The sequence below is a fragment of the Poecilia formosa genome, unplaced genomic scaffold (genome assembly GCF_000485575.1).
Source record: "Poecilia formosa unplaced genomic scaffold, Poecilia_formosa-5.1.2 Scaffold211, whole genome shotgun sequence".
In the NCBI taxonomy this organism is placed as follows: Eukaryota; Metazoa; Chordata; class Actinopteri; order Cyprinodontiformes; family Poeciliidae; genus Poecilia; species Poecilia formosa.
Window position 1 is genome coordinate 542,683 of NW_006800150.1, and position 21,673 is coordinate 564,355.

The 21,673-nt window shown below is 39.0% G+C and overlaps 2 protein-coding genes and 1 long non-coding RNA gene across 5 annotated transcripts in view; 2 read left to right on the forward strand and 1 right to left on the reverse strand.

Moving 5' to 3' along the window:
* Positions 1-8,580, forward strand: pdcd4b (programmed cell death 4b). 3 transcript variants are annotated; one of them, XM_016679432.1, is made up of 13 exons: positions 1-108; positions 548-653; positions 1,549-1,866; positions 3,531-3,625; positions 3,897-4,010; positions 4,110-4,331; positions 5,797-5,894; positions 6,483-6,597; positions 6,804-6,911; positions 7,003-7,113; positions 7,205-7,344; positions 7,450-7,503; positions 8,390-8,580. In XM_016679432.1, the coding sequence occupies exons 2-13, from the start codon at positions 611-613 to the stop codon at positions 8,454-8,456; spliced, it is 1,485 nt and encodes a 494-aa protein (XP_016534918.1). In that variant the 5' UTR covers positions 1-108; positions 548-610; the 3' UTR covers positions 8,457-8,580. The 3 variants fall into 3 exon arrangements, with proteins under 3 accessions (XP_016534918.1, XP_007567693.1, XP_016534919.1); XM_016679433.1 differs by having other exon boundaries at positions 75-98; XM_007567631.2 differs by lacking the exon at positions 8,390-8,580 and having other exon boundaries at positions 7,450-8,258.
* Positions 2,948-21,673, reverse strand: part of LOC107838094 (uncharacterized) — a 25,172-nt gene continuing 6,446 nt past the window's right edge. Inside the window, exon 2 of the long non-coding RNA XR_001664159.1 lies at positions 2,948-3,309. This is a non-coding gene — a long non-coding RNA (uncharacterized LOC107838094). The remainder of the gene's footprint in view (positions 3,310-21,673) is intronic.
* Positions 12,954-21,673, forward strand: part of shoc2 (SHOC2 leucine rich repeat scaffold protein) — a 17,792-nt gene continuing 9,072 nt past the window's right edge. The window contains exons 1-4 of the mRNA XM_007567632.2: positions 12,954-13,073; positions 19,086-20,166; positions 21,152-21,289; positions 21,428-21,558. Of these exons, the coding sequence (XP_007567694.1) occupies positions 19,464-20,166; positions 21,152-21,289; positions 21,428-21,558 (972 nt within the window). The 5' untranslated portion in view covers positions 12,954-13,073; positions 19,086-19,463. The remainder of the gene's footprint in view (positions 13,074-19,085; positions 20,167-21,151; positions 21,290-21,427; positions 21,559-21,673) is intronic.

The window sequence follows — 21,673 nt, forward strand, 5'->3', positions numbered from 1 at the left end:
GACCAATCAGATGAGAAAAACACAAGCCTTAAGTGACTGCGTTGCTGGGTAAGCGAAACAAAAACAACAGCGTTCGCGTCAGAGTTTAAAGCTTCAAGGTGCGAAACGGTAGGTGTCTTGCAATCTTGTTATTGAGTAAAACATTTGAGTGGGCACATTTGTACATTTAAAACTTCGACATTGTTAGCTAATGGCTTCGTTCATTTAGCTGCTGACCGTTAGATGTTATCTTTCACTAACGTGTGGGCTTCGAGGTAAGATAAGTTAACGACGCAAGAGAACGGTTACTCTTGATGTGTACTGCATTTTGTAGTTATATGGAATGAGTCGCCCTGTTTCCGTCAAATAAACACCAGGGAAATGGATTACAATATTAACATTATCGTTTTAAACCGCGTTAGCCATTGTTTGTCAACAGTACGTCTTTGAATGAAAATGGTTGAGGGGGGTAGCGGGGTGGTGTTGCGACATGTCTGGGCAAACCATCGCTACACGTCTGCAGCCAAATATGTAATTTTTCAGTTATTTTTCCTCCCTTTTTTTGCAGTTATCTTCGGTGATTCTTGTTTTTGCACGGTTCCTCTGCAAAGGCTCTTTTCTACTGTAAACTATGGCAGCTGACTGCGAGGCTTGGCTGAACGCAAACCCTGTTGGTAAGTGTGAAAACCTCAAACGCTTAATCAGCTGGGACCGATATAGGGTAGTGGGACTTTTTTTTTTCTATGTGGAAGTGGGTGATTTTCGTGTTTCCTCTCACTACACCCTGAATTGAGTCAGTTTTTCTATCCGCATTTTTGTAGCTGAGAGCATAGTAAATAAACTAATTTAACCTAAATGCGATGCAGTCATTTTCAGAGATGTTCAAATGAAATGTGGGTCTGATCAAACGATTTAATTTGAAAGGGCAATTGAAAAAAATTAAGATGGCGTCTAAAAAGCTGTCATTTCTAAACGGCCGTCAACCGAAATATCAACAAATGCATAATTTATTTTTAGATGTAGCAATAAAGCGTTAAATAAACAGCATTTTTGAAGAATGCTTAGATTTTTTTTTTAGAGATTGAAGCAGATGACAGTTAAGATGTCAGCCAAAAGGTCATATTTGTTACTATAGAAACTGACATTTTTCACCATTTAAAAACAGTGGGAGAATATTCTGCAAATACACCATTTATAGAATTTTAAAAATCAAACTTGTTCGGTTTTCAATATAATTATTAATCTGTGTTTTACTGTGTCAATTTCAGAAAATTTATTTATTATTATAACTGATTATATCACAAATAGTAGCAACTTGAGTTTGTGCTCATTTGTCCAATATGTTGATTTCCGGTATATAGATTAAAACATTAAGTACTTTTGATTTGGAACAAAATAATCTTTCACCTTCTAGTTTTGTTGGGTCAAAACGTCAACATCAAACATTATTCCGGACATGTTTTCAGGTAGAAATCTAAAAAGGCAAATGGAAAACTGTCTTTGTGCGGCATGAAAGCACCGACTGATGGTAACAAACGCACACCGACTCGTTCTTCTGTGTCTTAACAGAGGCCGGGGACCTCAGCGACTCCTTCATTTCTGCCGAGGAAGACAATGGGGGATCCGGCGTCTCCAACAAGAACGCCATTAACGAGATCAACGGTAACTGGGTGTCTTCGTCCAGCAACAACATCCACGAGGCTCGCCTGAAGGCAAAGGCCAAGCGGAGGCTGCGGAAAAACTCCTCCAGGGACTCGGGCAGGGGGGACTCCCTCAGTGACAACGGGGAAGTGGTGAGGGGAACCTCCATGGCGCCGACGAGTCCCAAGAGCAAGCTGCTCGACCGAAAGTCCCGCATGGGGAAGGGCAGAGGCCTGCCGAAAAAAGGTGACATGACGACGCTTCCTCAATATTTCTTCTGTCTGTGCTTTCGGCTCCGTCAGGAATCCACCTCTCCCAGTGGGTCGGAGGGACTCACTGCTTCGTGCGGTAGCCCTTCCAGTGCCGATCCATAAACCAATTAGCCGGTTGATCTCGAGCGGCTCAAATCCTTAAAGTGAGCCTCCTTTCGTGTCCCGCGTGCATCCGAGCCTTTCTGGAATTTTCCGCTGCAGGTCTGATGCAGAACCCAGCCAGCATCACTGCAAAAAACACAAAACCTTACCAAGTATTTTTAGTCTAGTTTCTAGTGCAAATATCTCGGTGCGCTTGAAATAAGACAAAACTAACTGACACGTAACTTTTCAGCACAACAGAGGAGCTCGTTTTAAGTCAATAATTCATTAAAATGGATGAAAACAATGCTAGTTATATATGAAATAATGTGCCAGTCTAACAAGGCATATTATAATCTGTAACGTGGCATATTATTTCACTTATAACTCATATTTTTTCATCTGTATAAATGAATTTTTGACTTGATATGCGCTCTTATATCTTGCTGAAAAGCTACTTGTTAGTTTTTGTCTTATTTCAAGTTTACTAAGATATTTGTGCTAGAAACTAGACCAAAAATACTTATGATTTTGTCGTGTGGCATCAGCTTTATGTTTTTCTGATTGGAACCTGCAGAATTTATTAATCTACAATTTCTACCCGAGTATGTTTGGCAAAAAATAAATAAAAACATGAATTACTGTCATCCTAGCACATCTAAATGAGTTGCTAAAGAGAGACAACCTCTTGCTCAGAGCAAAACGTTTTGCCTCTCTTTAGTGATGCAACTCATCTAGCCTCTCCTTCAGACTGCAGTTGGGTTTGCCCACTTGCCTTCTTCCCATGGGCCGCAGACTAAAGGGTATGTCCAGTTTTTCTTGGCACCGAGTCTGTCCTGTCTTGGTTACACAACAGTTCTCTCGCATCAGCGAAGCCGTGCAATTTGAGCTCTGGGCTGTTCTGCATTTGATCTGTATTGCATTTTAGTTGAGGTGAGAGACATTTAGTGTGGGCGTGCTGCTTTCTTGCCTTCTTTTTTTTTTTTTAGTAAAACAGACGAGAAAGCAAGCCGTTTTAACACAGAAGTGGGACGGATTCTCAACTAATGTGGGATGAGCTAAATATAGTGCTCTACCCACAAAGTGGGTGGAACTGATGGGGGGTTTAAAGGATGTTTTCAAGCTGCTTTGGTGTTCTTAAACTGTCTGCAATCTGCTGGGGGCTCACCCTTTAATTGTTCTTTGTGTGTTTGTTTATGCCTACACTAAATTTGTAGCCTGACCTCCATGTTGGCAGCAACTGCAATGATGCTTGTTTTTGTCTTTTATGTACAGTACTGAACTCGATTGGAAATATGTGTGGTTGTGGCTAGTGCTAACTAGCTGCTAATATACCCTAGCTAGCTAGGGTCTTAAATTTCGTTGTCGCTGGTCTTAAAGTCTTAAATTTGTGCTGGTGGAACCTGCGGAAAATGTTTCGGCTCATGTTTCCGCTGACGACCGTGCGCAAGACACTAAAGCTGCAGTTTCGTACCTTCTTTTATTTATTTCCCCCATGTTGAGTTAACATGAGCATATATCAGGGCAGTAACTTTATCTCTGACCTTTTACCTGCAGGTGGAGCAGGAGGAAAGGGCGTGTGGGGAAGATCGGGTGAAGTCTACGAACCGGTGGAGGTGGACAAGAAAGACCCCAACTTTGACGAAGATCAGGTAATTACATTTGCATTTAGGACAATCGTTTAGCGGCGTATTCACTCGGATTTGATCTACGCTTCAAAACGGCAGGGTTTTGGAAGTGTTTACTTTGTAAAATACTATCTGTTTTTGCTGTTCTGCTCACAAGCAACACGAGCTAAAATTATCCAGTTATTTAGTTGTTAACAGTTTTAAAGGTAAAATTTTGAAGTTTGTGGTGTAGATTTGGCATCTGTCCTGCTAACACAAGAAAATGGAAAATAATTGTTCTTTTCTTTTTCGACAGGAAAACTGTGTGTACGAGACTGTGGTGCCTCCGCTGGATGAGAGGGACTTTGAGAAGACGGTCACCCCCATAGTGCAAGAGTACTTTGAACACGGAGATACGAATGAAGTAGCGGTAAGGGCTCCAACATATAGAAGGCATCCTTCCACCGTGTTTTCTTTTGCTGCCTTGAGAGAGTAGCTCAAACTAAATTTCTTTTCCCGTTTGTGTCAGGAACTGCTTGCGGACCTGAACCTGGGCCCCATGCGGAGCGAGGTCCCGTCGCTCGCCGTGTCTCTGGCCCTGGAGGCCAAGGCCAGCCAGCGGGAGCTCACCTCCAGGCTGCTGGTGGACCTGTGCGGAAGCGTTCTCTCCCACAGCGACATGGAGTCCTCTTTCGACAAGCTGCTCAGAGATCTGCCGGATCTGGTCCTGGACACACCTGGAGCGCCTCAAGTGAGTTTCCAAAACCTCCGACCTGAAGCGTGTGTTGGCTAGGGTTGACGTTTGCTTTTTGAAAGTGTGTGTGTTTTTAGTGAAGTTTCAAGCAGGGTTTAGTTAATAGAGATCATCCACAGCCACGATGACACATTTTGCTGGACGATACTTTGTCCCAGAAATATAAGCAATTACGTTGTCGTTTTAAGACCAATTTTAAGTAATATATTGACAATTTCATAATAATGGAAGTTTGCTTCCTCAGAGACCAAAACGCATTTAATTATGTACAGAACACGTCACACTGGAACTGGAAGATGTTTTAAATATCCAAAACAAAATGCAACTAAAACAGTGAACGCCACACACAAACCGAAACCACAAATAAAATGGATTCTGACACCTCTGTGGAAAAAATTGCCTTTCAGAGAATATTATTCATCAGAATTGAATTTTTAATTTATCATTCAATTAATCGATTAATTGCGACAGGCGTAAGCAGCCCTCTGAAGCAACCGACTCATATGTGGCGGTGCACAAAAGACAGCCGTACAAATTGAGTTCACAGTTTGCAGCAAGCCATGTTGGGTTAATAATTGTTTGGTGACTATTACTACTTTATGTCCATCCCACGGTACACAATACGTTCTTCTCAAGGTTGCTGGTTTCGTTTCTGAAGGAGTTTTACCTCTGCTGGTGGTTTGGCAGAGGGGAATAACGCTGCGGTTTTTATCTGTTGGCTTGCGAGAGAAGAGCCACTGTGTGCGTCTGTGAGCTCTTTCCTTTTCAGTCTGCGCACACATGAAATCCTTTGCCATTGTCTATCGTTTCTTGTAAAATGCAAACTCAGCAAAAAAAAAACAAAACAAAAAAAAACATGGCCCACTCCCCTCCTTACACGGTCTGATTTATCTGACCAGTCATCTGCTCTCTCTCTCTCCGTCTCTTGCCCCTGGGTGGGTTCGGTGGGGCTTTATGACTCTGCCCTTCCCCCACACCTCTGCATACGCCGCACTTTCACTCGAGGGTTCGCTCAGTTTCGCACGCGCCTCGGTCTGGCCACTGCGCCGCGTTGTAATGTAGCTGCCTACAATGGCAACTTCAGAAGGGACAGGAAAATTATGCTAATTTTCCTGTCAGAGAAACGATGAGCGCATGCTTTGTGGAGGCCAAAACAGCAGAGCCGGCTCTTTCCTTTCCCAAAACCGTGCGGCCCACGCTGCTGTAAACAAAGACGCAATTTTTATTTTTATTTTTTTGCATCCGTCAGTGCAAATTTATTGCCGTTTTTGTGGATGAAGTTTGCGCATTTCTGTGGACGTGTAGGTCTTAAATTTGAGTCAGTGAAACCTGCACAAATTCTGTAATATACTGGAGAGAAAAAACGTTTCAAGAAAGAAATGTTGCAATTTTTATTGCACAAATCTAGCGCTGTTTAACGATGTTAAAATTTACATTCTCCTCATTTATGTTCTCCTTTCAGTTGGTCGGCCAGTTCATCGCTCGGGCTGTTAGCGACCAGATACTGTCCAAAAGCTACATCGACGGCTACAAAGGCAAAGTTGACTGTGAACATGCAAGGTACGCAACGTTTATGGAAGCACTTGTACTTGTTTTCTATTGTCTGTTTACTACTCCATGCTGGAAATGCAACTTAACTTAGCAGATTTTCAGTTCGACTAGCTTAAAATTGACACTCGTAATGGGTTATTTAAATTGTTAAGTAAGATTAAGTGCATCAAAAACGATTGTTGAGCAAATAGCTGAGCAAACTGCAGTATAGATGTGTAAAAATGTACAGTTTTGCGACTGAGACAGTTTGATGGATTGGTGGATATGTTTTTATGAGCCTAAACATGGATATGAATAAATATTTAGTTCAGAAACTTTCAAGTGTTTTTATCCTGTCAGTTTGAAGTATCAGTTAATACACCCTCACGTCCAAAGATTGTCACTTCTGAGTTTAAAAAGTTAGGCTGGCAGTGTGAAACTGGTCTATTCCAAGAATCGGGACATGGCTCGGGATCCAAGCGTAGCCACTTCCAAAAGTATCCGAACTGAGTTTCAGTTAATAAAATATTAGTAGAAACAATTGAAGAGACTCGATTGACCTGAATTATGGAAATTCCTGTAAACCACACAAATTGACTTGCTTTATCGAATCTGCAGAGCGGCGCTAGATCGAGCAGCCGTGCTGCTGAAGATGAGTATGGGCGGCCTTCGCATCGACAACCACTGGGGGACGGGCGGAGGCCAGCGACCCGTCATACAACTCATCAAAGAGGTAGAGTACAATCTAGTGATTGCACTTCACTAGACAGAGAAGTGTAGTCTTCACTTTCCAGTAAAGTGAAGATTGCCCTTGAAAACATGGAAACATTTGACATTTATTGAAATGCAGTATCACAATTACAGGCTTTTATGCAACCAAAACATAAATCATATTTAGCTAAAGCTGAATAAATTTCATTCTGGATCTTCCATTTTCAGATGAACCTGCTGCTGAAGGAGTACATCCTGTCTGGAGACGGCAAAGAGGCAGAGAGATGCCTTCGAGACCTGGAGGTCCCGCATTTCCACCACGAGTTTGTCTACGAGGTACGCGCGGCTCCTCGTCCGTCTCCCTGCTGTAGCAGCTGCTGCGTATTTTCAGTTGCGTTTTTCTGAAAACCTGTGGCGCTCTCGGCAGGCCATCGTGATGGTGTTGGAGTCCCGAGGGGAGAAAACATTCAAAATGGTGCTGCAGCTACTCAAGTCACTCTCTCTGTCTTCCATCATCACCGAGGACCAAATGCAAAGGGTAGGGAGCCACCTGCTGTTTGAATCAGGCACTGCAAGTGAAACTCACTCAATCCTGAAGATGATTTTTTTAAATTTCTTTTCTCTTCCAGGGCTATGAACGAGTTTACATGGACATTGATGAGATAAACATCGATGTTCCTCTTGCGTATTTTATCCTGGAGCAATTTGTGGAGAAGAGCTTTCACATGGGAGTCATTGGTGTCAAATTAAGAGATCAGTGTCCGCACCGGTGAGTGCTTTTTAATTTCACACAAATGTCTGCAGAGATCCGACAGTGTTTTTTTTTTTTTGTTCCTGCTGTGCTCATCGTCGCTCTCTGTGATCTGTTTGTCAGGAACCGAAAGAGGTTCGTCAGCGAGGGAGACAGCGGAGTTGTGAAATTTGAACGGTACTGATTAGGCCTGTTACTGAGCCAGAATACCTGAAAAGAAGTGGAAGAAAAAAAAAAACTTACCTTTTTACTTGCATTTTTTTTATTTTTTTTTTTAAATGTGAAGTAAAATGTTCTCCCTTCCAACGGTATAATTCTGGGTAAAAAAAAAAAGAGAAAAAAAAAAAGAAAAGCTGCACTTTTGATTTAAACTGAAGTAGACCACTTCAAAGTGTTTCTATACAAACATTTACATAAGCTATCCCTTAAAGTGCCACACCTCTCAGTGTCAGTCATTCCATGTTGTTTTGTACAGTTTATTTTTTTCTTTTCTGTTTTACTGCTACTCCTTTTGTTTTCCAAAAGCAGTGTTTGTACCAAGATAACTAATTTGTGATAAGAGCTTTATGAGTCCGTGGAAGAAATAAAGAAAAAATAAATAAATAAAGGGAGGGTGTTAGTTTAATGTCATAACGGGTGTAAAACTGGCTGCTGTCTTTGCATGCTGTGCTTCACTTCTACGCTGTGCTAGAACACATCAAAACAAAAAACATCCATCAGATAACTTATCATAATGGTTTATTTTTGTACTTGGGCAGCAACTTATGGCAAAATTTCTTTTGATTAAATAATTATGAAATATTTGGGTTTTTTTCCTATTATTGTCACTATTAAAATAATCACTACATGTTGCACAATTCCTCAGATAAGCTGCCGTTACCAACAAACTTATGAGTCTGCAGCTTTCTTAAAGCGTCTGCTCACTTACCAAAAAAAAGTATAACTTAAGTTTGTACCACTGATTACAAAAATACTTTCTCGCCAATGTTTGAATCATTGGACTTGTGCTCTTTATCAAAGTTGTGTTTTTTTGTTTTTTTTTGTGTGTGTGTGTGGTTTCAAGTCCTCAACTGGGCATCTGCTGTCCTTGCTCCTTCATTGCCAGTTCCTGCTGCTTGACGGCCTCTTGAGCCTCCATCTGCATCTTCTCCAGTTTCTCCAGGGTGACTGATTTGAGTGGGAGCAGCTTTGGCTTACACAGGACCATGGTTGGGACATCTTCCATGTAGAGCTGTCCTGTAGATGCAGCAAAAAAAAAAAAAGCCCCTGAAAAATAACCTGGATTTATTATTTAGTTGCTAAACATCCATTTCACATGTTTGGTCTATGCTTTATTCTGAAAAGTCATAGAAGTTCCTCACTTATTGTGTTCATTATAGACACGGCAACCCAGAATGTCCAAACATTTTCATGCTATTTTATTGTGATTTTATGTGATCGATCAACGCAATTCAATTCACTATTACATGTCATTTATTACTGTTATTGATGGTCACTTATGATGGTATCAACATTCTACAGCAGGGAAAATATAAAGTAAAATATAACAGAATCTATGTTATGAAATGTCTCACACACTATACACTTGACTAGTCTGAGAACAAAACAATTTAATCTTCATGGGAAGATGGATGGAATTAACACAGGTTAGCCTGTAAGAGGCTGCAAAATATTTGTGACTGCGGTAGAGGTTTAACTTTCAGTGGAAACAACCCCCCACCCTTTTTTTTTTAGCTTTTTTTTTTTTAATTTTTGGTAAAAGAAGAAAAAGATTAGCTTTTTCACATTATTTGCAAACAATTTAGAAAATCTTGTATTTTCCTTTAGCCTCATAGCTATACACAGTCATTGTCTTCCTGGATCACAGAAAATCCCAATAAAATCCAATGAGGTTTATCATAACTTGGCAAATCATGAGGGAGTAAAGAGGGTACGAATAATTTTGCAAATATTTCTATTTCTAGTCCAAATACCATAACTGAGCGCAGATACTGATAAGAAGGGAGTACAGAGGAATCTTTTGACTAGTTTGCAAAGGTTTGCAGATGTCTCAACAGTCCACAAGTCATACGGAGAATCCACAAACAAGCTTTTGTAACTAGTGCTGTTCAGATAGCAAGCGGCTGCGATGCAAACCTTGCTTAGGCAGAACTTCTCTCAATATTGACTTGACCTCGGGCATCGCTGTGTCTTGTGGGCGCGTGCTGAAAGGTAAGAAAAAATTATTTATTTTTTTATATTTAAAACATGTCTGTTATCTAGCGGACCCAAAATGATCAATTCAACACTAATTCACGTACACGTCACATTTATATACAGCTGTAGTGATAAAAGCTGACGTGTGTAAGCATATAAACCCTTCCACGTTTACTTTTCTTAAACATTTTTATGTACATATAAATATTTCAATGGCACATTTGAGGAAAAAAACAGTTCGAACATTTCTCGAACCTATCACGTTTAACCACAGACGTGAATTATTGCGAATTAGCACAACGCTAATCCCATGTAGCATGTTAACGACAGTGCATTTACTTGGGCCTGGATACGTTAAGGGACATTTTATCTTTAAAGAAGCTCCTTGCGAGGTTTAGCTGACTGTCTAATCGAGCTTAGAAAACATTATCAGCGCATGTTTAAATACGTTATTGTATTTTTTTTTCCTCATTCTTACCTTTAAGCACCAGATAAAGGTTTGCTGCAGTTGCCAGGCCAACGCGTCCGCAGAATCACGTGACGTTCTTCTGCGTTGACTTCATTAACACGGCGCTTTAGCAGCACCTACAGGCGGCTCGGAGAATTGAAGCTAAACTGAAAGGTTAAAACGGCACAGTTGTACTTTGTTAGACAGATTATGTAACGAAAAAACGGTCCAGTAAATGCAAATAAATATAATCCTCTTTACATTTTGTTCTCTAATAAAACTAACGCTAATAATGTTTCTACTGCTGCTTCTAGTAATAATAGAACACGCCTTTGTCCTGCTTGTTCTGCAAGCTTTTAATCTCAATGTATTGTGTCCAAGGGTGAGCAAGGGCGTGTTATCTTCGGTTTAACGCATAGAGGCCGATGTTGCAACATCCCTCAGAAACTGGTTTTCACTGATAAGCCTCAGTGCTTTGCTTGCCTGTTTGTAAGAGCAAGATTCTGCAAGAAGCATTCAGTCCATAACACAGATTCTGTAGGTTAATCATTGCAGCTTCTATTAGTGATACTAAGGATCCTCTTGCAGTTAGTGATCACCGCTTTAGTTGTGTTTGCAGAAACCCGCAGCAGGACTCTGATCCTGCTGTATTAGTATCCATCTGTGTAAAGAATCAAAGTTGGATTTTTCTCACTTTCTCTGGTGATAATTCTGTGTGAAAACATGTTGATTTTGAAGATGGACACCACCAGCTGGTAAAATTATTTACATTTACATTCACTGCAGACACATTGAGTTAAATCACAAAAACAGGGCCAAAATACTACAAAAAATATTAATGGCAAACATTTAATAAAAATCTACAATGTCCAACTTGGTACGCTGTTACTACTGCAAACATCATCATTGTCAGATAAATCATTTGTTATGATATGGCTCATGTATTTCACTGTTTTAAAAAGGTCTAACGCTTGATGTGCTATGTGAAGAGATAATAAAGTTTATCGTTTGATCTCCCTAAAGTTATGAGAATCGTAACAACCCTGTTTTTAGGTTTAAACAGAATGCCGTACTGGGCAGCGTAACTAGCATTAGGAGAGGATCGCCACGTCATCAGCTTGTACAGTTAACAAGACAGTCACCCACTCTGTGTCAAGTCAAAGAAAGATCAACCAAAAAAAGAAATGGGTAAGAGCATGTGGAATGTAGACTTCCACATGGGAAGTCTACATAAAATTTCCATTGATCAGTTTTTTTTTTAATTCAAACAATTTTCTTTAATACACACATTTATAGATTAGTCCTGCACCTAGTTTTAAAACATAGCATAAAAGGTTGTTGTTGTTAAATTCTCTTGAAATCTGTTCAGAATAATCTGTTCAATCTTAGATAATGACAACTGGCTTATTATCTCCAATATATTATATCTTGTCGGTTTTGTCTTTTAGGATGTGCATTGAAATAACCAATAACATACACTGAGGTAATGTGTTATAAATTCACTTCAAACATAGAATAAACCTGTTGATTCTACCACTGGCCTACTTTAGATGTTCTGCTGACCAAATGTTAATCTTTCACTCTTTACATTATTAAAAATACAATTCATCTTATCTTGAATTAATTAAAAAGATAATTATTCAATTAATTAACTAATTAATTTCCAATTTATTTATTTCCAGCATCCAGGAGGGATCTTGATTGATCTTGGAACAACCTCAATTGAATTTTTTTCAATGCGTAGGAGCAGCTACTTTATTTTCATCCTTGGTCTGAATTGTTGTTGTTTGGCAAATGTCACAGAAGCAGCAAATGCTTTGCTGCAAAAAAGAAAAAGAAATAAATCAACAGAATTGCTGAAAATGTGTTGAAAGATGCAAGTTAACTTGGAGAAGTCAAACATAAGACTACCAGGAAACAATTGTCCTGTGGAGCAGACATGCTTGTTGATGAAAATGTGATGTCGGTATCTTTTAATATACAAGGCAATGCTCCACTACATATATGAAGTATTACAGTGCATGGCTAACTAGTGGTGTGAAAGATGAAACAATGGCCTATACCCTATAAGGACTTTTGGTTCCTTCTTAAACAGATTTAAGAAAGGAATCTCCTTAGACACTGTCTGGGAGGCTTAAGGGAGCTTATTGGAAAAAAAGGATGCCTCTATAGGTCACTTTCCTTGTCAGAAATGTTTATGCATCAATTTTATGGTGTTCATTTGTTATTCTCACTTTGAGAGATAACAAGCACATGAGATGGTAAAATGTAGGTGTGCAATAATTCCACACACTGATAGTTCACCAAAAATTATGCGCTAAATATATTTTCCTGAAGAAAAAAAACCCCCTCAATTTTGTTTTCTTAAATATTCAGTCATATTTTAATTTCACCAAGAGCACTGAGGTTTTTCAATAATAAATTAAATCTTATAAAATACAACTTCACTCATGATCGTGAAAACATGTTCATTTGGATACAGTGATTCAGATTTCTTAGATATTGCATTAGGGTTTCCCTTAGTGTATTATAAGCCTGGTGGGCCCCCAGGGTTGGCATTGTTAATTTATCTTATTTTTTTTATTGTTGCCTTTGTTTTTTTTTGTTTGTTTTTTTTTCACTTTATAGTTGGTGTTTAGGCATTAATCTTCCAGTCTTCCAATAATGCACAACTATATTTTCAAATTTCCTGTCAACTTTAAATATTTTTCGACTGGCGGCTGGATGACAGCCATAGCACCCCAAGCACCGGGCTTAGCAAGTTTTCTGGGGGAAACCCTGTGCGTGGTAAGCATATTAGTTGCCACAGTCTAATGCAACTTTTCCTTATTGTTACACATTAAGTCAACATTATGTTCAGTAATATAATTTTTCACAAGTCTTTTTATTCTCATCATTCTTACAACCATGTTGATTAATGTTATAAGAACTGTATTTTATTTTAAAAAGCTGAATATTTGGGTGCATTTGAAGGTCTCGTGATAACATTGGTTCGGCGTAAGGATGACGCAGTTCTGTGATCGGGGGAGGAGGGAGGGGAGCTGAGCAGCAGTGTAGGAAAAGAGGAGGAAGCAGCTAGGATGGCGGAGTCACACCTCTGAAGGTAAACCACTTATTTTACCACAATAACAATAAACGTTTTCATCCCTCCAGCTCAGTTTGGCCACTCTCGTTAGGTGCTAATCTCGCCTTCCTTTTACGAAACTCTGTTTAGCGCTAATGTGTCATTTTTTTTGGTGGCGAATACGAGCGCACTCTTTTGTTCAGCTTCGGAATGGCCGCTGTTTTTTCAGAGTGTTTTCTTTTTTTTTCTTTTCTTCCTACTTATTTTCTTTAAGGAATCGGTGCTCGAATACAGTGTTGATGCTAGTTCGCATATAGCCATATAGGTGAGGGCTAGGATTCGGTGTCTCTGCTACTACCACCGGATGCTCTACGACTTGGGTGTCCGCTGTCTGCGCTCACAGCTGGCGGTAGCAGAGATTTCCCCTCTCGGGCGAACTCGCTCTGCGCCCGACAGCCGCTCCGCTCGGGCCTACGCTAAATAACCGCTTAGCTCGAGAGCAGGCTAACCACTTAGTGTGTAGGGTTAACGTTTCAGACTCGTTGTAACTTGAATATATGTGTATTTTTGAGTAATATTGTCACTGAGTGTGATTCTACTGTTCGTCTGTGTAGGAAGGTTGTCGTTGAAATACAGCTGGCGGGTTGGGCTAAATTGCTCGCTAGCTAACGCCAGCTAACGGTTAGCGGTTTGGCAGAACTGACGTTTGCTTTGCCGTTGACGTTTAGCTCAGTTGTTGTTATTTCCTGCCGTGTTGTCAGTGGGTTTGGTAATAGCAGTTTTTCTCATTTATTTAATTTCTTTTTCGTCGTTTTCTATGTATCATGGTTGATTCCCCGTGTCTGTTCATGAGATGGTATGTTTGACAACACAGCTAAGTGAGTGTGGTGAATTACAGCGTAACGTGTAGCATTATTATAGCTCTTAGCGAATTATTACTCTTGTTTCCGTGAGCCCACAGCCAACTGTAGTATCTTTACCTCGCTGTCCTGTTTGGTAAATGATTTAATCTCTAAAGGCGACTTGACTTCTCGACCTGGTAGCTACCGATTTGTCGGTAATCTTTTTCCAAGAGTTGCTCATAGAAACGGATGTCACATCACCTCTGTTTTCCTTATTTTCTCCTGGGGCCTGATTATTTCTGGTATGATTGTGACAGTCATGGACAGCGGGTGCTGTTGGATTTCGGGGTTTCATACCTCCAGATCCAGTAACACATAGCCGCACTCAAGATTGTCTGCATGGCATGTTTAATGTAAATCCAGGTTTACGTTGTTTCATTTTTATGTTGTTTTGGTGCGCATCTCGTCTGATCACAAAGACAGTAAAACGGATACCAGCAGAGTTTGAATTCTCTCTAAATGCACTGACATTAGCTGATGGGCCCAAGATATCCTTAATGGAAACTTCATTAGTGTGTGTGGGGAAGTCAAAGTAGCCCTTTATGGTGGTTCTGTGGTAGTGTTGATGGACGCACATTAGCCTTTTTTCTTTGAAAAGCTGTGTTTGACTCCAAGCCTGATATCTACATCGACTAAGTGGTTTTCCCTACATATAATGAGAAATAAGTGCCTGCAAGTCTTGTCACTGCTGGATTATTTAAATGTTCATAAGGCGTCATTCAATATCTCTGGCCAAAAAAAACATACATAGTTACTGATCCACCCATACTATTCTGTTTTTCCCTTTTGTGATTAAAGGAAACATAATTGATCAATCAATTAGCTACAGATCAGTTCTGATTGGTTAACGGAAGGTCATATGCTAACAAAAAAAATTGAGTCCATTATCCTACTTGATATAAACTAGGGGATTTCACCATCCTCCTGTCAACTAGCAAGTTAATTTAAAAATATTTAAGGACATTTGCTTTCAAACATATTTTAGTAGAATCCTGTAATTTCTTAATTTTTTTTAAATGTAATTCAAATCTACCATTGTCACAGAATCTGCTGAAAATTATCATAGGAAATCAGAAATTGGTATTGGCCAGGCAGAAGTCTGATCTGTACGTCTCTGTAATACTTTGTGCAACTCATTTCTACTCAGCATAGCAAAGTTGTACATTCATTTTTAATTTTATTTTTTATTTTTTGGTGTTATTATCCCTTGCCCTCTTCATGGGTCATGTTGTTGTTCAGATTTGATGGCTAAATCGCTAAACTCATGCTTAGGGGTGGTGCTAAAGCAATGTCAACACTATTTGGGCCATGTTTGCTTAGCAGCAGTAAGCTGATGTGAGGTTATCCTCAGTACACTTAAAAGATTTTCTTGACCTGTTGTGGAAAAGTACTCCCTTGAACAGGTTTGGTAGCTTTTCAAACATCCAAAATCTGTTATTAAAGGTCCAACATAAGAGGATAGATGTTGGAACTTATGGCAAGTTTGAGAGTTGCCATCCCAACATTGACTTTAGCCATCTTAAAAAAATTCTTGTAGTTCTTTAGATGGTAACATTTCCAAAATGCTTCTTTTAAAGAACCTTTACAATGTTGTGATTGTGTTGTATAGTTCCTAACACAGAAAACAGGTAATCTTTCTATATAAAACTAGGGCTGTAGCTAATGATTATTTTTAATGAAATATTTTATCATTTACTGTGACGATCGGATACAAAAATTGGCACCTTCTGCTAATTTTTCATTTAATCTCAATTAATATTTGATTTAGAAATATTTTTAAAGATGCGAATAAGCAAATAATTCAATTAATTTGAACAAGAAAATATTTTATTACCTAAAATGCAGGAACAGCATCCCTTTAGTGCACACTTGATAATTTGTAGCACAGGATGCATTTGCAGCTAGAAAATACTGTCTAATCGGTGATCTGCCGATTAGTTTTTGGATTAATAGATTGCTAGCAAAAGGTGTTTAATAGTTTAGTTCTTTATAGAACTTGAACCAAGTGAAGCTAAAAATGCTACTTGAGGAGTTCTGAGTTGAACAGATTTACAGACAAGGATGGGGTTTTCATAATAAACGCAAAATGTATATTGAAGAAGTTTGGCTTGATTACTGCCCGGACTGTGTTGTTCTTTTAGCAAATGGCCACTTTTTGTATCTTTGCACTCCAGTTAACGACTATTAAATTACTAAATTAGCTAACAATTATTTCAGTGACCAATTAATCACAATTAATTCAATTAATCTTTTCAGTAATCAACTAATCACGATTAATTTGATCAATCGTGCGAGTCCTACCTGAAACAAACACTGAGCAGAACATGTAGAGTGTTTCGGGTCAGAGTAAATGCCTTATGGAAAAAACAAAATCCAATAGCATTTACTGAAACTGCCATCATACTGTTTCTCTGGCCAGAAATGCTTCTACTTGTTCCATTCTCCTCGTTTGACACAGGAAGATCATTATTGCTGCGCAGACCGATGCCTCACTTGCCCGACACAAATGTGATGACCTGAAACAGCTTTTTACCAAACTGGCATTTTTGGGATTACTGTGGCCTCTGTGGCTGACTAAAGGAGTCCGCTCTGGTCATGGCGTCTGTGGGGACTAATGTTTGGTTTCAGGTCAAATGAATTTGGATTCATAGAAAATTATAGCCTTTTAACAGAACCCCATTTCAGTAATCATAAAATATCCCTGTATGTTTATTTTAGATTGGTTTCTAGATTTTGTTGTTATTTTTTCCATATTCAATTAAAAGAATTTGTGCTGTATTGATAAAAAAAAAAAAGTTTCCACCCGTTAACATTTTGCTGTTGAATATCTGTACCAGACATTATTGAGACGTTCCTGCTGTGCCCTTTGGCTTTAACGTATCATCTTCTTTTTAGGACATTTACTAGCTACTTGGACAAAACAGTAGTCCACAAGTTTAAAGAAAAAGGACAGACAGACCAAGACTCCAACCATAAAAGGAAGTGGCTTGCACAGCTAAGTTTATATGGTTGCAGCGTTTGGTCTGGCCTGGTTATTCTCACTTAAAGTTACTAATAACTTCGCACGCAGGTATGTTTCCAACAGCCAACTCTCGAGTTCACCGAGTTTATTTATGACAAGAAAAAAACAAAAGCAATGGACCTTTTTTTAATTTATTGTTTTTGCAGGATACACTGTATTGTGTATTGCCATGTAAGGGGTACATCTATCGACAGAATATTTCTTTCACCCAAAAGGTCATATGACCTAGTGTGGTGTGGACTTTGTGCTTTGAAGGCCTCTTCTAAAGATTACTCTCAGCAGTCTCAACCTTTTCTCTTAGCTCAGATCATGGGCCAAACCTGTTTCTCTCTCTTGTTTATTTATTTATTTATTTATTTTTTTGCAACAGCTTAGGTGGTTCTGGTGCTGGAGAGCTTTACTCAGCCATCAAGGTGCAGCAGACTAAAGGAGAGACTAAACGGAGACAGAGCAAAAGAGAGAAACTGTTTTTTTTTTGTTGTTGTTGTTTTTTTGTAATGTAGATGTCTAAAAGGATGCGTTCTGTCTCACTTTAGAGAGAATCCTGGTAAAATTGTTTGGTTGATTGGAAATAAGCTGGTTTTTCTTGGCCAGAACCAAAGAGGTCTTAATTTGTCTTTTATCTGCATATTTAAAACAAAACCAAAATAATTTTTTTTTGTTCTATTTAATGTAACTTAAGTGATCTGGAGATTCATTTTCAGTGAAGTTTTATATTGTGGGTGATGTATTATCAGGATTTTGTTGAATATATGACAAAATTAATTGTATTGTGGATTTAAAAGGGAGTAAAGCGTAATTGCTTCCTCACATGGAAACCCTTGCTACTCACAGCAGATAAAACAGACAGAAATCCTGTTGACTACAAAATTGAAGAGATTGTTTCTGTTTGGTGATCATCTTCAGTTTTAGCTGCTTGCGTTGTTGCTTTTCGTTTTGTGACATCATTTTGCACCCCATACTACCACAGTTTATTTTCTGACATTTTCCACCCGTCTAATTTTCTAAGGGAGCTGGAATCTCGCTGACCAACCCTCACCATTTACATTTCAAAAGGTTTACCAAATGTATTGGGCAGTTTCAGGATACATTTACACAAGACTGCTGGAAACTGCTGGCATTTTCAGATGTTGATTGTGGAAAAGTTCCACGTTTAAACGAGACCACAAAGACACCTTTAACGGGCCAGGTACTAGGAGTATTTGGACTGGACTCATAATATTAACCGAATAAAGACACAATCTTACCAGAAGAAAGTTGTACTAGAAAAAGGTATTTTTAATGATTGGGTCGTCTAGTTTGTCATTCTTTCTTCCTAATGGACACAGTGGTTTGTGCAATTGTTTCAAAGTCCTGCTACTGATAATAATTTGTTACTGATGTGTTCAAATATTAAGTTTGTTCTATTTAAAACCAGCACCAAAGTATAACTTCACAAGATGCTCAATATTGCTCATTTGAGTGTATAAAATTTTTTTTGTGTGTAAGAGTTGTCATAAAATTACTTTATTATTCTGGTAATATTATGACTTTAGTCTGATAATGACTTTTTCTTGTATTATGTATCGTAATATGAATTTATTGTCGTATTATTATGACTATTCTAGTATTATTTTGATTTGCTGTCGTATGACTTTGTTTTAACGTTCTGACTTTTTCGCATACTATTACAACTTTATTCTCTTAATTTTATGAGTTTATTTTCATTTTATGATGACTTGTATTATTTTAACGTATTGTCATATGGCTTTATTCTCATTAAAAGTTTTTTTCCCCCAATATTATGACATTATTTTTGTAATTTTATTTTATTTTTTTACTTCACTCAGTAACGGCAGCCATACTGAAGGGTGTTGTTAGTGCAGTGAGTGTTTTTTATAAGACAACCCAAAGTAGGGCTGATTGTTGTCAGCAGCAGATCTTTTGATGAATATTTAGCTGGTAACTAATATCAGCTGGAGGTTCAGTTGAAGCTGGTCATATTTTAGGCAGTGGTTTGCTTCTGTAAAATCTACCAGAAAGGTTAGGGATAAGCAATCAGACAGAGACATTTGTGTTGAAACTGACACGTTAGTGATGTTTATAAAACAGCATTGCAGTAACACAGTGTATGTTTTTCTCCAACAGTGTTTTTCGGAGGGATTAAGCAATCGTCGGTGCGTCCTGCAACCTGAAGCAACTTCAAACTAAGGAACCTGGGATTGTGTGTGGTTTAAAGACTCAAGCATGTGTCCCGTGGATGCCACAGGTCACTTGCTTTGCAGGATAATTTCTCCCATTCCACTTTAGCAAAGGAGCATCTAAAAGACAGAAAAAAATAAAATAAAATAAAACTTTGGGTCTGGAGGCCGTTATTCCGAGGGTAATTATAAATGTGTCGGGCTGCCTGGGGATGTTTATTTCGAGAGCTACCTTGACTGTGTGCGTTCCTTTGTTTCTTAATAAGTAACCTAGCAAGAGAGAGAGTCCCATGCACATCTCTGCTGGGGTGCTGATAGCGTCAACATGAGTAGTACTTTAGGCAAAGACAAAGATTCAAAAGAAAAGGACCCCAAAAGCGGTCCGGTGGGTAAAGAAAGGGAAAAAGAGGCCAAGACTTTATCCAGCTTAGTCAAAGATGGTGGCAAAGAAACAAAGACCAAAGGGAAAGATGCCAAAGAAGGAAAGAAGGACACGAGCAGCTCGACGCCGGGTGTTGCCTTCTCCGTTGACAATACGATAAAGCGGCCAAACCCAGCACCAGGTACACGCAAGAAATCCAGCAATGCGGAGGTCATCAAGGAGCTCAATAAATGTCGGGAGGAGAACTCTACGAGGCTGGACCTGTCCAAGCGGTCCATTCACATGCTGCCCACCGCTATTAAGGAGTTGACTCAGTTGACAGAACTCTATTTATACAGCAACAAGCTGCAGAGCCTACCGGCGGAGCTGGGCTGTCTGTCGGAGCTGGTCACTCTAGCCCTCAGCGAGAACTCCCTGACCAGTCTGCCCGACTCCCTGGACTCGCTGAAGATGCTCCGGATGCTCGACCTCCGGCACAACAAACTCCGAGAGATACCGCCCGTCGTCTACCGGCTGACGTCTCTGACCACGCTGTACCTGCGCTTCAACCGCATCACCACGGTGGAGAAGGACATCCGCAACCTGTCCAAGCTCACCATGCTGAGCATCCGGGAGAACAAGATTAAACAGCTACCAGCAGAAATAGGTAGGTGTGACCGATGGGAAAGGACAGGGGGGGGAAAAAACCTCTGGATTTCAGACTCTTTAAACTATGTAGAAATGTGTGCCATAGATTTTGACTTCATTTTTTTTTAAAGGATCAACAATCTCAATTTGAGTGAAGTAAAGTGTTGAATTATGAAATGAAAATGTTTTTATCGTGAATTTTACCTAAATCTTTCTGGCTGTATTATGCAGCAGTGTTTTTTGTTATTGTTTTTATCCTGTGCATCTGGATAACATAATTGTATGATGGTGTATTAGGGCCAGCCTAAGTCATAATAATACAGAATAAACTCAATTTTACGACAAGTAGTCATTATATTAGCAACAAAGATGCAATATTACCGGAAGAAAGTCGTACAATTATGAGAAAAAGGTTCTTAAAGAGAGCAAAGCTTCAATAGAATTGTCCACAAAGTCATCTATTCTACGATTCCTAGTTTGCACAATCGTTTCAAAGTCCTGCTACTGATTGTCATTTGCTGCTGATGTGTTAAAAGATTAATAATGCTCTGTTTATAAAACCAATGTCAAAGTATAACTTCACAAGATGCTCAACATTACTCGTTTTAATTTTTTAAGAATTATTTTTCCTGCAGGAGTTATGAAATGACTACTTCCTTCTACTAATATTACAACTTTTTAATCTCATTATTTCAACTTTATTGTCACATGATTCTTTTTTTCTCGTATTATTGCGACTTTTTTCTCAAAACATTATGACTTTTTGTCATATTATTATGACTTAGAATCCTTGTAATATTATGACCTTATTCTTGTATTATTATGACTATATTGTCACAACATTTAGATTTACTGTTGTGCAAATTTATTCTCGTAACATTATGTCTTCTTGTAATTAACATCATCCCTAACACTCTGTTGTGTAATTGCGATTTTTGTCGTCGTATTGTTGGCAGTGTCTGATTCGACCTCCCAGTCTGAAATGCTTGTGGATTTTTCTGCAGGGGAGCTCTGCAACCTCATTACTCTGGATGTTGCCCATAATCAGTTGGAACATCTACCAAAGGAGATTGGAAATTGCACACAAATAACCAACCTTGACCTGCAGCACAACGAGCTCTTGGACCTCCCAGAGACTATAGGTAATTAATTGTGGCACTTGGGTACATTTTAGGCCTTTATTCAATGCAAGATATAATTTATTCTGTGTACTGTTTTGTTTTTTTTAATTTTTTTTTAACAAGTACAAGTCTTAATAAAGCGTTTGTTGGATTTTTCAGGCAATTTGGCAAGCATAAATCGTTTAGGACTGCGATATAACCGATTATCAGCAATCCCTAAGTCGTTAGCCAAATGTCGAGAGCTGGAGGAGCTTAACCTCGAAAACAACAACATTTCAGTATTGCCAGAGGTAAGACGGGTAGAGGTTTGTACCCCTACAATGAATATGAAAGTGTCGCTCCAAATGTGCTAAGAAAATGTCTATGTATGGATATATATTACTGCCTTAGTTACTCTGCTGCTTA